Source organism: Thalassophryne amazonica, chromosome 21 (assembly GCF_902500255.1).
Source record: "Thalassophryne amazonica chromosome 21, fThaAma1.1, whole genome shotgun sequence".
Classification (NCBI taxonomy): domain Eukaryota; kingdom Metazoa; phylum Chordata; class Actinopteri; order Batrachoidiformes; family Batrachoididae; genus Thalassophryne; species Thalassophryne amazonica.
Window position 1 is genome coordinate 40,020,043 of NC_047123.1, and position 19,628 is coordinate 40,039,670.

At 43.6% G+C, this 19,628-nt stretch overlaps 2 protein-coding genes across 2 annotated transcripts in view; both read right to left on the minus strand.

Annotated features, from left to right (window-relative positions):
- The window catches only part of kidins220b (kinase D-interacting substrate 220b), a 72,207-nt gene extending 65,675 nt beyond the window's left edge, over positions 1-6,532 (minus strand). The window contains exon 1 of the mRNA XM_034161730.1: positions 6,381-6,532. The gene's annotated coding sequence lies outside the window, so the exon portion shown is untranslated. The remainder of the gene's footprint in view (positions 1-6,380) is intronic.
- Positions 6,533-10,470: 3,938 nt separating this feature from the next.
- LOC117502818 (E3 ubiquitin-protein ligase TRIM50-like) overlaps positions 10,471-19,628 on the minus strand; it is a 30,560-nt gene continuing 21,402 nt past the window's right edge. Inside the window, 1 exon segment of the mRNA XM_034161924.1 lies at positions 10,471-10,968. Coding sequence (XP_034017815.1) covers positions 10,570-10,968 — 399 coding nt within the window. The 3' untranslated portion in view covers positions 10,471-10,569.

Here is a 19,628-nt window from a genome sequence, read left to right on the forward strand (position 1 = left end):
TGGTGTCATTTGATGTGACATCGTTGTTCACCTGCATCCCCACCGCTGAGGCCGTCTCAGCTGTGAGGCAGAGACTGCTGGAGGATGTGTCTCTATGTGAAAGGACAAAACTCACACCAGACCACATCTGCCAACTCTTGGAGATCTGTCTTAACACCACGTTTTTCCTGTTTAGGGGGAATTACTACAGGCAGATCCATGGTTGTGCGATGGGGTCTCCGGTATCCCTCATTGTGGCCAATCTGTACATGGAGCGAGTGGAGAAGACAGCCTTGACATCTTTCATGGACATCTCTCCCAGTCACTGGTTCAGATATGTCGATGACACATGGGTTAAAATCAAGCAACAGGAGGTTGAGGACTTTACAGAACACATCAACTCGGTGGATTCCAATATCAAGTTCACACGTGAGGATGCCAGAAACAACCATTTAGCCTTCTTGGACTGTGATGTTACGATTGGAGAGAACAGGCAGCTCCAGACAGGGGTTTACAGAAAACCCAGTCACACTGACCAATACCTGCTCTTTGGCTCAAACCACCCCCTTGAACACAAGCTCGGGGTGATCAGGACTCTTCAACACAGAGCCCTACAGGTGCCCACAACTGCAGAGGGAAGGGCTAAAGAACAACAACTTGTACGGAAAGCCCTCACAGTATGCGGGTACCCACGATGGTCCCTGGACAAAGTGCAGAAGTCCCAGAGAACAAAGAGACCAGATAGACAGGAGACAGAGACAAGAAGAAGAGGAGTGTCTCTCCCTTATTTAGCAGGAGTAGGGGAAAAACTACAGAGGATCTTCAGACAGCACAAAATCCCAGTTTACATTTCACGTTGTAAAAATGATTGTGCTTAAAGCCAGGGAAAAAATAAAGCCAGCAAACCACGGATGGAAAGGAAGCCCGAAAGGGCAGAGAGGAGGCTGTCCATGAAAGGACAACAGCAGCGCGCAAAAAAGCGATTTTGCAGAAATAAACGGACAAAGTTTTGTGTGTTTAAAGCCGCAAAAAAAAAAAAAAAAAAAAAAAGCCAGAGAGCCGCGGAGAAAGCGAGGAGCACAGAGGCGGCTCTCCAGGAAACCGTGGTTCGGGTCTAGCTGGTCTGGTGCATTACAGGTGGACAGCAGCCTGGCGCACAGCGCACAACTGCGGAACTGTGATGGAGTGTCTATTTTTGGACTGCGTTTAAAAAAAAAAAAGAACGGACATCTTTAAATGCTGCTGTGAATCTGTGAATTGAAAACCCACACTTTAAAGGGACCAGGTGTGGGAGGGCTGGAGGTTTGGACCAAACTCATGCCTAAACATGCGCCAACATGGCGTTATCATGGCGCTGTCATGGCCCTACGTGGCTTAGTGTGGCTGATGTGAGCCATTCGAGGCTGTAATGACAGGTGGACGTGGCTCACTAGAGGCTGCTACATGGCACATGCGGGGTACAGAGAGGTACATAGTGGCACCTTCATAGTGGATACGTGATAGATGAAAACGTGGGTCATTCTTCAAATAATCACCCCACACCCATGCGTGGCTCCTTCTTCAGCCGTCATTATTCGGTGGGACCGAGGCTTTAGTGCACATAATGTCAAATGTGCATGTGTTGTCTTTAATTCTGATGTGTGCCATTATTACGGTAAACAAGTAATAATTCTGGACTAATTGCTGTCTGAGGTAACTGGAGTGTAAACATAATTTCTCCACTGTGAGATCAATAAAGAATATCTCATCTCATCTCATAAGCCAGACACACAGTGAACTTGAGTTAAACTACATAAGCACACGGCGCAGGTGTCAGTGCTCGTTGCACCTGACGTCCAGTGCTGTATGAAGAGCGCAAGAACCAGGCACACGTGGCATCAGCAACATCACAACGCATGTACACTCTGCCTGCACATATCATCACCAGACATCTGCAACAGTGTCACATTAATATGACACCGCGTTATGGCCATTGCAGGAAATCAGGAGATTAAAAAAAACAAACAACAACAAAATGGGAAGAAGGAGTACAGATGAAGACAGGCACAACACTCTGACTGTTGGAGTCTGAGCTCATGTACAGGGGTCACATTTGACACCATCTGAAGGAGCTGGTCTGCCACATCAACTGACACTCTGGTCATACATCACCCATTAGACAAGAAGGGCCTTTACTGTTCATACAATATAATTTGTCCACTGCATTTAACCACCCTAATATCAGTTAAACACAATCCAACCACCAAGACCAGTGGACAGCCACAGTTTGGTGTTGCCGACCAAATGGTCCCCCCTGCCTTCACTGTGCATGCGTCATTTCAGAGAGTCAGCTGTGATACACAGACCTTGTTTCTGCTTCAAGCTGCCTCCAGTCATCATCTGTCTCAGTGACAGATATCTGAAGCTTTTCTACAACAATAATTTCCACATATATTCACCATTATTTTGTAAGAAAAGATGATGGACCGATTAGAGCGCCTACGTCATTTTGGTGCGTCAGTAGCAAAATGAGGTGATTATCGCCTCATTTCTGCTTAAAACTGACTTTAGAATGATTTAAGAGGTTTTGCTTCATCATCTGATGGTTAATAATCACATTATTCCCTTTGATCACTTTGGGTGTAGAGTCAGACTCAGACACACTGTTGTGGTCCCAAATGATGTATGCGCAGTGAAGGCAGGGGGGATTGTTTTTTTAGGGAGAGACCGTTTGGTCGGCGACACTGGCATCCAGGGACCAACTCCACATGTAGCGATGCTACCTTGATCAGAAACAGAGAAAGGAGCAGACCCTAAATATGTATGTTTTTGATGGCAGGAGGAAACCGGAGCACCCAGAGGAAACCCACACAGACACAAGAACATGCAAACTCCACACAGGAAGAACCAGGAAGCGATAAAACAATTTGGAACAGATCCAGAGTTTAGTGAAAGGTTAACAATTTCCAGCACAGTCAGCCCAAGAATGGGCCACAGATCCTTAAACAATTTTGTTGGTATGGGATCAAATAACACTGTTAGTTTAACAGTGTTGTTAGGGTTAGTGATTTATTGTGTTTTTGTAGTTCAATTGTTTCAGTCACTTTAGATAAGTGTGTCAATATTATCATGAGTGACTTATGCGTCATGTTGGTACCATAAGTGATCTACAGTGAGACAAATAAGTATTTGACCCCTTGTCAGTTTTGCAGGTTTTCCCACCTAAAAGAATGTAGAGGTCTGCAATTTTTATTGTAGGTACACATCAACTGTGAGACAGAATCTAAAAAAAAAAAAATCCAGAAAATCACATTGTACTCGTATGATTTTTAAATAATTAATTTACATTATATTGCATGAAATAAGTATTTGATCCAATAGAAAAACAGACCTTAATATTTGGTACAGAAACCTTTGTTTGCAGTTCCAGAGGTCAGATGGTTCCTGTACTTTTGCACAAAAGTTTGCAGACTGCAGCAGGGATTTTGGTCCAGTCCTCCATACAGATCTTCTCCAAATCATTCAGGTTTGGAGTTTCAGCTCCCTCCAAAGATTTTCTATTGAGTTCAGGTCTGGAGACTGGCCAGGCCACTCCAGGACCTTGAAATGCTTCTTATGGAGCCCCTCCTTAGTTGCCCCGACTGTGTGTTTGGGGTCATTGTCATGCTGGAAGACCCAGCCATGACCCATCTTCAATGCTCTTACTGAGGGAAGGAGGTTGTTTGCCAAAATCTCACCATACATGACCCCATCCATCCTCCCTTCAATACGGTGCAGTCGTCCTGTCCCCTTTGCAGAAAAGCACCCCCACAAATGATGTTTCCACCCCCATGCTTCACGGTTGGGACGGTGTTCTTGGGGTTGTTCTCATCCTCTAAACATGGTAAGTGACGTTGATTCCAAAAAGCTCTATTCTGGTCTCATCTGACCACATGACCTTCTCCCATGCCTCCTCTGGATCATCCAGATGGTCACTGGTGAACTTCAAACGGGCCTGGACATGTGCTGGCCTAAGCAGGGGGACCATGCTGCCCTGCAGGATTTTAAACCATGACAGCATCATGTGTTACTAATGTAATCTTTGTGACTGTGGTCCCAGCTCTCTTTAGGTCATTGACCAGGTCCTCCTGTGTAGTTCTGAGCTTTCTCAGAATCATCCTTACCCCACAAAGTGAGATCTTGCATGGAGCCCCAGACAGAGGGAGACTGACAGTCATGTTGTGTTTCTTCCATTTTCTAACTGTGATATCCTGACATTTATTTGTATTTAAAATATTTACCTGCTAAATTACTGGGGTTAACTGTGTGTAGATTAAGGTGATGAGCTACTCTCATGGGTCCACTAGGTGGCGATCATGCCATGATGTCAGGAGGGCATGGGAGTGGAAGGAGTTTTTTTTTTCTGAGCAACAGAATGCTTGTACCTCCACTGTGCTGGTCAAGTAGTAGCAGTCGTGTGTGTAACATGTCAGGGTGAAGCGTTTAGTAAAGTTCAGTTGAATTCCAGATGTGGACATTCGGTTCATCTCATGATACAACATTAATAATTAGACCAACAGTTGTTGTCTTCTCACCAAGCTGCTTGTTGTCCTGTAGTCCATCCCAGCCATGTGCAGGTCTACAGTTTTGTCCCTAGTGTCCTTAGACAGCTCTTTGGTCTTGGCCATAGTGGACAGGTTGGAGTGTGATTGACTGAGTGTGTGGACAGGTGTCTTTTACACAGGTAATGAGTTCAAACAGGTGCAATTAATACAGGCAAAGAGTGCAGAACAAGAGGACTTCTTAAAGAAAAACTAACAGGTCTGTGAGAGACAGAATTCTTGCTGGTTGGTAGGGGGTCAAATACTTATTTCATGCAATAAAATGCAAATTAATTATTTAAAAATCATACAATGTGATTTTTTTTTTTTTTTAAGATTCTGTCTCTTCCAGTTGAAGTGTGCGCCTATGATAAAAATGACAGACCTCTCCAATCTTTGTAGGTGGGAAAACAGACAGTGGATCAAATAAGAATTTACCTCACTGTATGTAGTGTTTTCATGTCTTCTGCAACTATCGCTGTTTGTCAAATTAAAACACCTGATTGCAGAAAGACAAAAAGCTGTGCGTGCACACAAACTGTGGAGACCTGACATTTGCCATTTGGTATGTTTATGTATTTTTGGTCAAGAATGAATGGTGCCAAAACTGAATGTTGATACAATTCATATTTTTAGAGAAATTACATATATTAGCTAACAACACTGAACAATGGACATTAATATTTACATTCTGGACTCACACGCCATTCCAACAGAGGGCAGTAAATCATCTATATATTAAAAGCGTTCGTGATTTTATTTAGTAAATTCAATCTAAGTACATAATATAATTGTAAACATGTTAAAAATACATGGACGACACAAGAAAGCAAAAACGCTTACTTCCATTGTGGTCCATTTAAAAATCAAATGACAAAATGGAAGTAAAAATCAACCAATAATAATATTGACAATAATAATTATAATAATAATAATAGTGATTATATTATGACAAGAACCTAAACAACTTATAAATACATTAAGACAGTAAATTGACATTAAAAAAATTACATCATGAACAGAAAATAAAAGGCTTGAGTTCCTCTTCTGAAAATGGTTGCGGTCTAAGGTTGTAAAAACATTCTGGACTCACGCTAGAAACTTTGCTTAATTTATTCCCACACTTGAAAAAGTGTCAGCTACCTATGTTATAAACACGACCCAACCTAGAGGCCCTGGATCCCCACGACAACACCTTATTTTCGAGGACTGATACTTTCTCCATTTTGAGACCCCCTGACATATATTGCAGCGCCACCATCTGGCCAAATGTTCCATGTTCAGGCACGTGCTACTATATACGCCGCCTCCTGTTGGGGGCGCTAGAAAAAGCGTTAGCTGAGCTGTGATTACAAATAAAAAGGTTTAAGGAAAGGCAGAGTGGTTTAAACTGAACCCGATGAAAGAATCAAACTGAGGACAAGCAGCTGGTTCGGTTGTTTACCGATAATTAAACAAACATTACAAAAATAAATATCTTTCATATGATTACGTTATGTCTCAGGTGCGGGACGTTTTTTTTTAACCTTATCAATGCAATTTGCATGTTTGATAAATTTAACCTATTACGGTATATTTTGGTCACTATTAATGGATGTTCTGAATAAACATAATGACCCGAATACCCTTCACGCAGACAGACAAACACACACAATAATATATATATATATATATATATATATATATATATATATATATATATATATATATATATATATTATTATTATTATTATTAGATTGGCGTGAGGAATCGATCATAAAAACCAGTTATTTGTCTGATCGATGAGGTGACAAGTGTCAATCAAACATCGATCCACAAAGGATGCTGCAAACGCTGCTTACCGTGCGGTGCTTCGTTCGGTTCTCTGGCCGCCGTGCGGTGCTTCGTTCGGTTCTCTGGCCGCCGTGCGGTGCTTCGTTCGGTTCTCTGGCCGCCGGGCGGTGCTTCGTTCGGTTCTCTGGCCGCCGGGCGGTGCCTATTTCTGGACTTGAAGCAGCTCAGACTCCGTCCTCAGTAACAGCCGCCATGTTTGTCTGAACAACAAGCCGAAAGTCGAGCAGAAACACACACACACACACACACACACACACACACACACACACACACACACACACACACACACACACACACACACACACACACACACACACACACACACACACACACACACACACACACACACACACACACACACACACACACCGGAACCCACCTCCATATCTTCAAGAATAAAAGTACATATCTCAAATACAGACAGGTACGATTTTATTCTGGAAATATTTCCGCTTTATCGTACCGACGTTACAGACAAACGACAATGAAGAAAACTACAAGCATACAGTCAAGTTATTAAGTGCCTCAAACAATCCACGTTTAGTGTCATTTCACTTTCAGGATTGGACCAGTTTTCAGAGGCCGTAAGCAATTGAATAAACTCATTGTTTTAATATTTACAAGTCAGGAGATGAACACATGAATATTTCCATCAATCACTCAGAGAAACGGTGTGGAGCTGCAGGTAAAGGTGTCCGGAGGAGACAGACACCCAAACAACTCTGAAGGACTTCTGGGCTGCTGCGGCTGTGATTGGAGATACTGTTGCCTCATCAGTTACACAGCTTCATGGTGGAAGAGGAAAAGATTTTAAAGTCATATTTCAGCTGCAGTCTGCCAGAAGGCACATGGGAGACCGGAGCCTGCATTTGACCTGTTTGAACTGTTTCTCCAACCACACTGACGACAAATTCTATATCTCGTAAATATGACTTCAGAAAAATAAAGGCCTACATATCAAATGTTTTAGTACAAAAGTCACTAAATAGTAGATAGATAGATAGTGACTGTTGTAAAATTTCAATTTCAATTTATTTTCCTTTATATAGCACCAAATCACAACAGAGATGCCTCAAAGCGCTTCACACAGGTAAGGTCTAACCTTACCAACCCCCAGAGGAACAGTGGTAAGGGAAAAACTCCCTCTGAGGAAGAAACCTCAAGCAGACCAGACTCAAAGGGGTGACCCTCTGCTTGGGCCATTCGCCTTATTGACGTTTCAAATCCCGCAAAACCTTGAAGAGGTTGCCACACTGCAAGATCTCAGTAACATTGAGAACTGCATCGAGACGCTCTGATCACGCTGCACTTTAACCACACACAGACAACACCATTAACATCGCAACATAAAAGTGTTTTTATATTGTGCCTAAAACTCTCATGAATATATTCTCTGGGTTTATAGACGTTGTTATAGTGTTTATTTTATGTAAACATGTGAGAATCACAGTCTGTCTCTCCGTTATTTTCAATGGGAGCTGCTGTGAGCTACAATCGCTTCCTGATCATGTCGTTCTGGGGGAAAGTGAAGTTTGCTCTTTAACGTCTTATTGTTCTTTACAACACTGTTTGTCCTCTTTGTTCCAGACTAATATATATAATATGTCTGAAATTCAGTTTGCGTTTATTAAATTCCACGCATATTAAACGTAACAGACACGGATTATTTGTTATAATTGTTTTAGCAAGTTTTCAGGGTATCATGCAGCAGTCTCTTATTAACGTGATGAAAAGCATAAAAAATACATTTTTGTAGTATAATATTAATTTACAACTGTCATCATGTTGATTCTCTATATGTTGTTTGACTGCAGCGACTCTCTGGCACGCAAGGGATTATGGGATACGTCAATACAGCGAATGCTACAAATATAAATTACAGAAATAATCCACAAAACAATTCATGGACGAATATACAAGAAATGCTGTTGGTGCACAGGACAGGAGGATCGCCAACACAGACACAACTCCCATCTCTGGATGGAGCTGCACCTTAAACAGCGAAAAAAAACAGAATCAGGCATCAAAAAGACAAAAAATACTGTATAATTTACCAGCATTAATCAACAAGATAAACAGAAGAAATACTGAGGTGATCACCGGACACTAGCCCTAAACTTCACTAAAAGACCCAGAATTTAGGTAAAGTTGAGGCCACTGCCCGCTCCAATTACTAAGAAATGAATTAAAAGAGTAAAAAGTGTAAAAAAGAACAATTATTTTTTGGTGAACAGTTCAATACTTAAGAGCCCGTGTGTGTGTATACACATCACATTTCTATTGGTCACATGACCTTTGACCATAGGTGACCTTGAAATTTGTTAAAGTGGTTCAATTCTGGACGGAATTAATCAAATGTCAAATCAATCAATAAATAAATTGGCTGTATTTCTGTGGCGTATTTCCATCTGACGCAGGCGTGCCACCTTGCAAAGCGCTCAAGTCAACATCGGAAGCAACTTAGAGATTCAGAACCTTGTCCAAGGGCACCTGAGGAAGTTTCCTATGTGACAGGGAATCGAACTGACAATCCTCTGGTCAGAAAGTCAAGGCCACATGGAAGCTTATACTGAATCACAAAGTTAGCTTGCATGAATCCGTCTCAAACATGTGAAACAGGTACATTCTACTCTCTTTTACGCCTGTCATGTTTATCATTCATTTTTATGCAAATACAGAATTAATGAAAATGAATCAAATTCTAATTTGTCATTACTGACACCCAAAGAAAGTCAAACCTTTGAAGTCTGAAGTCCTAACACAATCTACAGCTTCATCTGATAGTACAAAGAGCGCACAACAGGTTGTGTTTTACTGTGCATGGCACAGATTAACATGTACTAAAGGGCAAAAGTACACCTGCCTTCAGGAACATTCTGCAACAACACAAACAGCGACATGCAGCTCTGCTCATACCTGAATCACCATAAATCTTAATACATTTTAGGACAGAGTTGAAATTATGTTACAAATAAATGCAAATTAACTAATTTATATATAATCACAACATTACAACAAAACAAAATGTTTTCATACAGTGAAATAAAAAATACATTAAATATTCATGTGAAAACTGCAGAAACCGGCATCATGAACGTTGACATGTAGTGGACCCAGAACTGACCCCTGTGGCACCTCATGTGTCAGTGCAGAAAAATCAGGTGTAGTGTTAAGAATAATAATCATCATCATCATCATGGCATCACTGATGTGGACTCAGTGTCCACAGTCGCTCACAGGTCTTTGGGCACCAGCACTCACTGAACATGGTTTCTGATGATCACAGGCTGCACACGTTCAAAAAGGTCATAATCTAATAAATATGACAGTAAATGACTGGTGGCCACTTTCTCAAAATCTTTGGAAAGAAACATCACCTGGTCCAGAAACAGGTCCATAGTTTGCCAATACCTCAGGGGTCCAAACCAGGTTTCTTAAGGACAAGTAGCAGAGCAAAAGCAAACAAGAACAATTCCAGGGAACAGCGATAAGTTTCCAGCATTCAACACAAAGATAACCACAGAGCTTTTACAAAGTCAATCTGGCAACACATCAAGTTACACAAGCAGCACATTCAGCACCCACAGCAACCTCCAAGAAATCCTGCAAGGGGAAATACGATCAAATTTAGACAAACCCAGTCTTAGATTCAAGTCTCTAACAGACATTCCGAAATATTTTTCCTGATGGGCCAAAGGAAAAAAAAAAGTCATGTCTCGCAGACTGATGCCCTGAAACAGGAATCCAGAATTATGCCTGTATACAATAAATAATCAGTCTTCGCACCAGAAAAGGTATCAGTCAAGCAAACATGTCCCACAGACAACCTCCAGCTTTGAATGAGGCCATCTACAGGCCAACCTCCTGCAACTACACCTCAGAGGACAAAGGTTGTCAATCAGCCTTCGTTTTCTGATCGGTCCAGACACAGACTCAAGAACCAGAGGTAATCTAGACCCTCAGGTCATCTGGTGTTACGTTTTGCAGTAACTGTGGGCTTAACATTCACTGAACAGAGTAATTAAAATAGGAGCGACGAGAGAAAGCAGAGGTTAACTGATCAAAGTTCAACAGCTTGCCGTCTGCTCCACTTCTCTGAGACTCAGCTGAGTGAAACTGAATGAAAACTTTACACATTTATTATCAATCAGAGCAGGAATACGGCTGACAAATCGATCCATGTGTTGGAGAGAGATTTCAGTTCTTCTGGGCCAAGGCAGGCAGAGGGTTGGTCTGAGACTGGAGGAGGACCAGGGGGTCTTTGTTGTCTCCTCGATTGTGCCAACAGACATCAAGCAGTGGGTAGACCTTTCCCTGCAGTTCCAGTCTGAAGCAGTAAATGAAGCCCAGTTCATCAGGACTGTCACTGTTATAGAAGGTCAGAGCTCCACCTTCATAGTCCAGGAAGACACCAACCTGACGCGGTGGGGTTGATACAGGTAGGGTTACCCTGGGTGACGTAAAGGCCTCATAGATGCCGTCCTTCAGTCCAATCAACCACACGCCACTCTCTGGGCTCTTCACCAGCTTTGCCTTCCGATTGGTTGTTCCCTTGATCACACCAAGACGCCACTTTGGTTTATTGCAGACCTCCACCTGGACAGCAAGAAGGACCAAAAATGACTGAAGTCTCAGTACAAGACAACGCTGCACAGCAATAAACTCCTGAAACATTCTTCAGCATCTGGATGGGTCAAGTGACGTGACATCAGGCTGCCTTTCTGAATGGGCTCCAGCATGGCTCTCTGGTTATGATTATTGTGAGCATTTAATTTTCTAAAAGTTAAATAAAACCCTGTGACAAAAGAAAAGGTATCTCATTAAAAACACAACTGGTCACTTTGTCCGGTCAAATTTAGCCACCGTACCAAGCATGGAGCATCTTCTTCCAATTTGGAAATCCCTGTTTCAGCTGCAGGTGATACTGTGGAATATTTCAACAGGTGACAGTGGTAAGGAAAAACTCCCTCTGATGATTGAGGAAGAAATCTCAAGCAGACCAGATCCAAAGGGGTGACCCACTGCTTGGGCCATGCTAACAGTTAATATTACAAAGATGAAGAAAAATAAAAGAGGACATCAAACAACACAACTTTACAAAAGAAAAAAAAGATTCATTTGATGAGAAGTCCACGCAGGTGTTTGCACCACAGGCAGGGGTCATCCAGGCTTCCTCATGTCGTCAGTGACCCTGTTCCTCCAACAACGTCCATTCCAAATGCAGACTGCACAACTAGAGGCCTGGCATCTCATAAGCAATCTGGCACCCTGCGGTTTGTAGTGGTCAGTCCTGCAATCCTAAGTGACGTTATCTGCACCTTGGCCAGAGAGAAAAGAGCAGAATCAGTCGGCCGGAAAAACTACACCTAAGGTATAATTCATCAGCATTAAATTGACAGGAAAGTAGAGAAAATACTAAGGTGGTCGCCAGGCGCTAGCCCTAAGCCTCACTAACCTGTTCCATTACTAATAAAATGACTTTAAAAGGATAGGAAGCATTGTATCATACTATGCCAGTATGCTAACCATACAAGAGGGAGAATAAATGTGTCTTTGCAGATGATTCTGTGATCTTTATGTAATCAGTGGATGTCCTGGTTGTAGCTCTGGAGAAGGCGTGTCCTGGATTGAGCCCAAGATACATTTGATGATTTCCTGGACTCATCCATCAGCAACATGCCTGCAAGTGATGGAAGTTGGACTCATTGAAATTTACTGATATTTCAGTGACATTCATGTGTCTGGATTTTCAGTCCATGAGGTCCAAATTATGTGGGAGGATCTGGTGGGACCACAGGTTCACTGGACAGATGTAATGGTGATGGTGATAGCATTGCAGGATAATAGGTTTTCATATGGTTGTAATATTTGGGCGCTAAGCAGTTGCCCAAAATTTGAGCTAGCTGTCTTTGGAACTTGGTCTGTGTGAGGCATCCTCGGATCCTGCTGACTTTACAGACTTTATAAACTTTACAGCAAATGAGCACTGACTTATGTAGCACTTCTAACGTAGCTGTGACATGACTGGCAAGTGGTGCGTTTTCCAACACTGGATTGAAGTTTGTCATTGATGAGGTTCCTGAATACTGACACCTAATCAGTTAGTTGAAAGAGGACAAAGCCGCCGCTAAGGTGAGGTGTAAGACGCTGTCGAGGTGAGGTTTAAGACGTCGTCGAGGTGAGGATTAATGTGTCATTGAGGTGAGGTTTAAGACGTCGTCGAGGTGAGGATTAATGTGTCATTGAGGTGAGGTTTAAGACGTCGTCGAGGTGAGGATTAATGTGTCATTGAGGTGAGGTTTAAGACGTCGTAGAGGTGAGGATTAATGTGTCATTAAGGTGAGGTTTAAGACGTCGTCGAGGTGAGGATTAATGTGTCATTGAGGTGAGGTTTAAGATGTCGTCAAGGTGAGGATTAATGTGTCATTGAGGTGAGGTTTAAGACGTCCTCGAGGTGAGGATTAATGTGTCATTGAGGTGAGGTTTAAGACATCCTCGAGGTGAGGATTAATGTGTCATTGAGGTGAGGTTTAAGACATCCTCGAGGTGAGGATTAATGTGTCATTGAGATGAGGTTTAAGACGTCCTCGAGGTGAGGATTAATGTGTCACTGAGGTGAGGTTTAAGACGTCCTCGAGGTGAGGATTAATGTGTCACTGAGGTGAGGTTTAAGACGTCGTCAAGGTGAGGATTAATGTGTCACTGAGGTGAGGTTTAAGACGTCATCAAGGTGAGGATTAATGTGTCACTGAGGTGAGGTTTAAGACGTCGTCGAGGTGAGGGTTAATGTGTCATTGAGGTGAGGTTTAAGACGTCGTCGAGGTGAGGATTAATGTGCCATTGAGGTGAGGTTTAAGACATCCTCGAGGTGAGGATTAATGTGTCACTGAGGTGAGGTTTAAGATGTCGTCGAGGTGAGGATTAATGTGTCATTGAGGTGAGGTTTAAGACGTCGTCGAGGTGAGGAGTAATGTGTCATTGAGGTGAGGTTTAACATGTCGTCAAGGTGAGGTTTAACACGTCGTCAGAGTGAGGTTTAAGGTGTCGTTGAGGTGAGGTTTCAGGCGTAGTCAGGGTGAGGTTTACAGTGTCGTCGAGGTGAAGTTCATTGTGTCGTCGAGGTGAGGTTTAAGACATCGTAGAGGTGAGGATTAATATGTCATTGAGGTGAGGTTTAAGACATCGTAGAGGTGAGGATTAATATGTCATTGAGGTGAGGTTTAAGACGTCGTTGAGGAGAGGATTAATGTGTCATTGAGGTGAGGTTTAAGACGTCCTCGAGGTGAGGATTAATGTGTCACTGAGGTGAGGTTTAAGACGTCGTCGAGGTGAGGATTAATGTGTCACTGAGGTGAGGTTTAAGACGTCGTCGAGGTGAGGATTAATGTGTCATTGAGGTGAGGTTTAAGACGTCGTCGAGGTGAGGATTAATGTGTCATTGAGGTGAGGTTTAAGACGTCGTCGAGGTGAGGATTAATGTGTCACTGAGGTGAGGTTTAAGACGTCGTTGAGGTGAGGATTAATGTCACTGAGGTGAGGTTTAAGACGTTGTCGAGGTGAGGATTAATGTGTCATTGAGGTGAGGTTTAAGACGTCGTCGAGGTGAGGATTAATGTGTCATTGAGGTGAGGTTTAAGACGTCCTCGAGGTGAGGATTAATGTGTCACTGAGGTGAGGTTTAAGACGTCGTCAAGGTGAGGATTAATGCGTCACTGAGGTGAGGTTTAAGACGTCGTCGAGGTGAGGATTAATGTCATTGAGGTGAGGTTTAAGATGTCGTCGAGGTGAGGATTAATGTGTCATTGAGGTGAGGTTTAAGACGTCGTCGAGGTGAGGTTTAACATGTCGTCAAGGTGAGGTTTAACATGTCGTCAAGGTGAGGTTTAACATGTCGTCAAGGTGAGGTTTAACACGTCGTCAGAGTGAGGTTTAAGGTGTCGTTGAGGTGAGGTTTCAGGTGTCGTCAAGGTGAGGATTAATGTGTCACTGAGGTGAGGTTTAAGACGTCGTTGAGGTGAGGATTAATGTCACTGAGGTGAGGTTTAAGACGTCGTCGAGGTGAGGATTAATGTGTCATTGAGGTGAGGTTTAAGACGTCGTTGAGGTGAGGATTAATGTGTCATTGAGGTGAGGTTTAAGACGTCGTCGAGGTGAGGATTAATGTGTCACTGAGGTGAGGTTTAACATGTCGTCAAGGTGAGGTTTAACACGTCGTCAGAGTGAGGTTTAAGGTGTCGTTGAGGTGAGGTTTCAGGCGTAGTCAGGGTGAGGTTTACAGTGTCGTCGAGGTGAGGTTTAAGACATCGTAGAGGTGAGGATTAATGTGTCATTGAGGTGAGGTTTAAGACGTCGTCGAGGTGAGGATTAATGTGTCATTGAGGTGAGGTTTAAGACGTCCTCGAGGTGAGGATTAATGTGTCATTGAGGTGAGGTTTAAGACGTCCTCGAGGTGAGGATTAATGTGTCATTGAGGTGAGGTTTAAGACGTCCTCGAGGTGAGGATTAATGTGTCATTGAGGTGAGGTTTAAGACGTCCTCGAGGTGAGGATTAATGTGTCATTGAGGTGAGGGTTAAGACGTCGTCAAGGTGAGGATTAATGTGTCATTGAGGTGAGGTTTAACATGTCGTCAAGGTGAGGATTAATGTGTCACTGAGGTGAGGTTTAACATGTCGTCAAGGTGAGGTTTAACACGTCGTCAGAGTGAGGTTTAAGGTGTCGTTGAGGTGAGGTTTCAGGCGTAGTCAGGGTGAGGTTTACAGTGTCGTCGAGGTGAAGTTCATTGTGTCGTCGAAGTGAGGTTTAAGACATCGTAGAGGTGAGGATTAATGTGTCATTGAGGTGAGGTTTAAGACGTCCTTGAGGTGAGGATTAATGTGTCATTGAGGTGAGGTTTAAGACGTCCTCGAGGTGAGGATTAATGTGTCATTGAGGTGAGGTTTAAGACGTCCTCAAGGTGAGGATTAATGTGTCATTGAGGTGAGGTTTAAGACGTCCTCGAGGTGAGGATTAATGTGTCATTGAGGTGAGGTTTAAGACGTCGTCCAGGTGAGGATTAATGTGTCATTGAGGTGAGGTTTAAGACGTCGTCGAGGTGAGGATTAATGTGTCACTGAGGTGAGGTTTAACATGTCGTCAAGGTGAGGTTTAACACGTCGTCAGAGTGAGGTTTAAGGTGTCGTTGAGGTGAGGTTTCAGGCGTAGTCAGGGTGAGGTTTACAGTGTCGTCGAGGTGAGGTTTAAGACATCGTAGAGGTGAGGATTAATGTGTCATTGAGGTGAGGTTTAAGACGTCGTCGAGGTGAGGATTGATGTGTCATTGAGGTGAGGTTTAAGACGTCCTCGAGGTGAGGATTAATGTGTCATTGAGGTGAGGTTTAAGACGTCCTCGAGGTGAGGATTAATGTGTCATTGAGGTGAGGTTTAAGACGTCCTCGAGGTGAGGATTAATGTGTCATTGAGGTGAGGTTTAAGACGTCCTCGAGGTGAGGATTAATGTGTCATTGAGGTGAGGGTTAAGACGTCGTCAAGGTGAGGATTAATGTGTCATTGAGGTGAGGTTTAACATGTCGTCAAGGTGAGGATTAATGTGTCACTGAGGTGAGGTTTAACATGTCGTCAAGGTGAGGTTTAACACGTCGTCAGAGTGAGGTTTAAGGTGTCGTTGAGGTGAGGTTTCAGGCGTAGTCAGGGTGAGGTTTACAGTGTCGTCGAGGTGAGGTTTAAGACATCGTAGAGGTGAGGATTAATGTGTCATTGAGGTGAGGTTTAAGACGTCGTCGAGGTGAGGATTGATGTGTCATTGAGGTGAGGTTTAAGACGTCCTCGAGGTGAGGATTAATGTGTCATTGAGGTGAGGTTTAAGACGTCGTCGAGGTGAGGATTAATGTGTCATTGAGGTGAGGTTTAAGACGTCCTCGAGGTGAGGATTAATGTGTCACTGAGGTGAGGTTTAAGACGTCGTCAAGGTGAGGATTAATGCGTCACTGAGGTGAGGTTTAAGACGTCGTCGAGGTGAGGATTAATGTCATTGAGGTGAGGTTTAAGATGTCGTCGAGGTGAGGATTAATGTGTCATTGAGGTGAGGTTTAAGACGTCGTCGAGGTGAGGTTTAACATGTCGTCAAGGTGAGGTTTAACATGTCGTCAAGGTGAGGTTTAACATGTCGTCAAGGTGAGGTTTAACACGTCGTCAGAGTGAGGTTTAAGGTGTCGTTGAGGTGAGGTTTCAGGTGTCGTCAAGGTGAGGATTAATGTGTCACTGAGGTGAGGTTTAAGACGTCGTTGAGGTGAGGATTAATGTCACTGAGGTGAGGTTTAAGACGTCGTCGAGGTGAGGATTAATGTGTCATTGAGGTGAGGTTTAAGACGTCGTTGAGGTGAGGATTAATGTGTCATTGAGGTGAGGTTTTAAGACGTCGTCGAGGTGAGGATTATGTGTCACTGAGGTGAGGTTTAACATGTCGTCAAGGTGAGGTTTAACACGTCGTCAGAGTGAGGTTTAAGGTGTCGTTGAGGTGAGGTTTCAGGCGTAGTCAGGGTGAGGTTTACAGTGTCGTCGAGGTGAGGTTTAAGACATCGTAGAGGTGAGGATTAATGTGTCATTGAGGTGAGGTTTAAGACGTCGTCGAGGTGAGGATTGATGTGTCATTGAGGTGAGGTTTAAGACGTCCTCGAGGTGAGGATTAATGTGTCATTGAGGTGAGGTTTAAGACGTCCTCGAGGTGAGGATTAATGTGTCATTGAGGTGAGGTTTAAGACGTCCCTCGAGGTGAGGATTAATGTGTCATTGAGGTGAGGTTTAAGACGTCCTCGAGGTGAGGATTAATGTGTCATTGAGGTGAGGGTTAAGACGTCGTCAAGGTGAGGATTAATGTGTCATTGAGGTGAGGTTTAACATGTCGTCAAGGTGAGGATTAATGTGTCACTGAGGTGAGGTTTAACATGTCGTCAAGGTGAGGTTTAACACGTCGTCAGAGTGAGGTTTAAGGTGTCGTTGAGGTGAGGTTTCAGGCGTAGTCAGGGTGAGGTTTACAGTGTCGTCGAGGTGAAGTTCATTGTGTCGTCGAAGTGAGGTTTAAGACATCGTAGAGGTGAGGATTAATGTGTCATTGAGGTGAGGTTTAAGACGTCCTTGAGGTGAGGATTAATGTGTCATTGAGGTGAGGTTTAAGACGTCCTCGAGGTGAGGATTAATGTGTCATTGAGGTGAGGTTTAAGACGTCCTCAAGGTGAGGATTAATGTGTCATTGAGGTGAGGTTTAAGACGTCCTCGAGGTGAGGATTAATGTGTCATTGAGGTGAGGTTTAAGACGTCGTCCAGGTGAGGATTAATGTGTCATTGAGGTGAGGTTTAAGACGTCGTCGAGGTGAGGATTAATGTGTCACTGAGGTGAGGTTTAACATGTCGTCAAGGTGAGGTTTAACACGTCGTCAGAGTGAGGTTTAAGGTGTCGTTGAGGTGAGGTTTCAGGCGTAGTCAGGGTGAGGTTTACAGTGTCGTCGAGGTGAGGTTTAAGACATCGTAGAGGTGAGGATTAATGTGTCATTGAGGTGAGGTTTAAGACGTCGTCGAGGTGAGGATTGATGTGTCATTGAGGTGAGGTTTAAGACGTCCTCGAGGTGAGGATTAATGTGTCATTGAGGTGAGGTTTAAGACGTCCTCGAGGTGAGGATTAATGTGTCATTGAGGTGAGGTTTAAGACGTCCTCGAGGTGAGGATTAATGTGTCATTGAGGTGAGGTTTAAGACGTCCTCGAGGTGAGGATTAATGTGTCATTGAGGTGAGGGTTAAGACGTCGTCAAGGTGAGGATTAATGTGTCAATGAGGTGAGGTTTAACATGTCGTCAAGGTGAGGATTAATGTGTCACTGAGGTGAGGTTTAACATGTCGTCAAGGTGAGGTTTAACACGTCGTCAGAGTGAGGTTTAAGGTGTCGTTGAGGTGAGGTTTCAGGCGTAGTCAGGGTGAGGTTTAAGGTGTCGTCGAGGTGAGGTTTAAGACGTCGTAGAGGTGAGGATTAATGTGTCATTGAGGTGAGGTTTAAGACGTCGTCGAGGTGAGGATTGATGTGTCATTGAGGTGAGGTTTAAGACGTCCTCGAGGTGAGGATTAATGTGTCATTGAGGTGAGGTTTAAGACGTCCTCGAGGTGAGGATTAATGTGTCATTGAGGTGAGGTTTAAGACGTCGTCGAGGTGAGGATTAATGTGTCATTGAGGTGAGGTTTAGACGTCCTCGAGGTGAGGATTAATGTGTCATTGAGGTGAGGGTTAAGACGTCGTCAAGGTGAGGATTAATGTGTCAATGAGGTGAGGTTTAACATGTCGTCAAGGTGAGGATTAATGTGTCACTGAGGTGAGGTTTAACATGTCGTCAAGGTGAGGTTTAACACGTCGTCAGAGTGAGGTTTAAGGTGTCGTTGAGGTGAGGTTTCAGGCGTAGTCAGGGTGAGGTTTACAGTGTCGTCGAGGTGAAGTTCATTGTGTCGTCGAAGTGAGGTTTAAGACATCGTAGAGGTGAGGATTAATGTGTCATTGAGGTGAGGTTTAAGACGTCCTGGAGGTGAGGATTAATGTTCATTGAGGTGAGGTTTAAGACGTCCTCGAGGTGAGGATTAATGTGTCATTGAGGTGAGGTTTAAGACGTCCTCAAGGTGAGGATTAATGTGTCATTGAGGTGAGGTTTAAGACGTCCTCGAGGTGAGGATTAATGTGTCATTGAGGTGAGGTTTAAGACGTCGTCCAGGTGAGGATTAATGTGTCATTGAGGTGAGGTTTAAGACGTCCTCGAGGTGAGGATTAATGTCATTGAGGTGAGGTTTAAGACGTCCTCGAGGTGAGGATTAATGTGTCATTGAGGTGACGTTTAAGACGTCCTCGAGGTGAGGAGTAATGTGTCACTGAGGTGAGGTTTAAGACGTCGTCGAGGTGGGGATTAATGTCATTGAGGTGAGGTTTAAGACGTCGTCGAGGTGGGGATTAATGTCATTGAGGTGAGGTTTAAGACGTCGTCGAGGTGAGGATTAATGTGTCATTGAGGTGAGGTTTAAGACGTTGTTGAGGTGAGGATTAATGTGTCATTGAGGTGAGGTTTAAGACGTCGTCGAGGTGAGGATTAATGTGTCACTGAGGTGAGGTTTAAGACGTCGTTGAGGTGAGGATTAATGTGTCATTGAGGTGAGGTTTAAGACGTCGTCGAGGTGAGGATTAATGTGTCACTGAGGTGAGGTTTAAGACGTCGTCGAGGTGGGGATTAA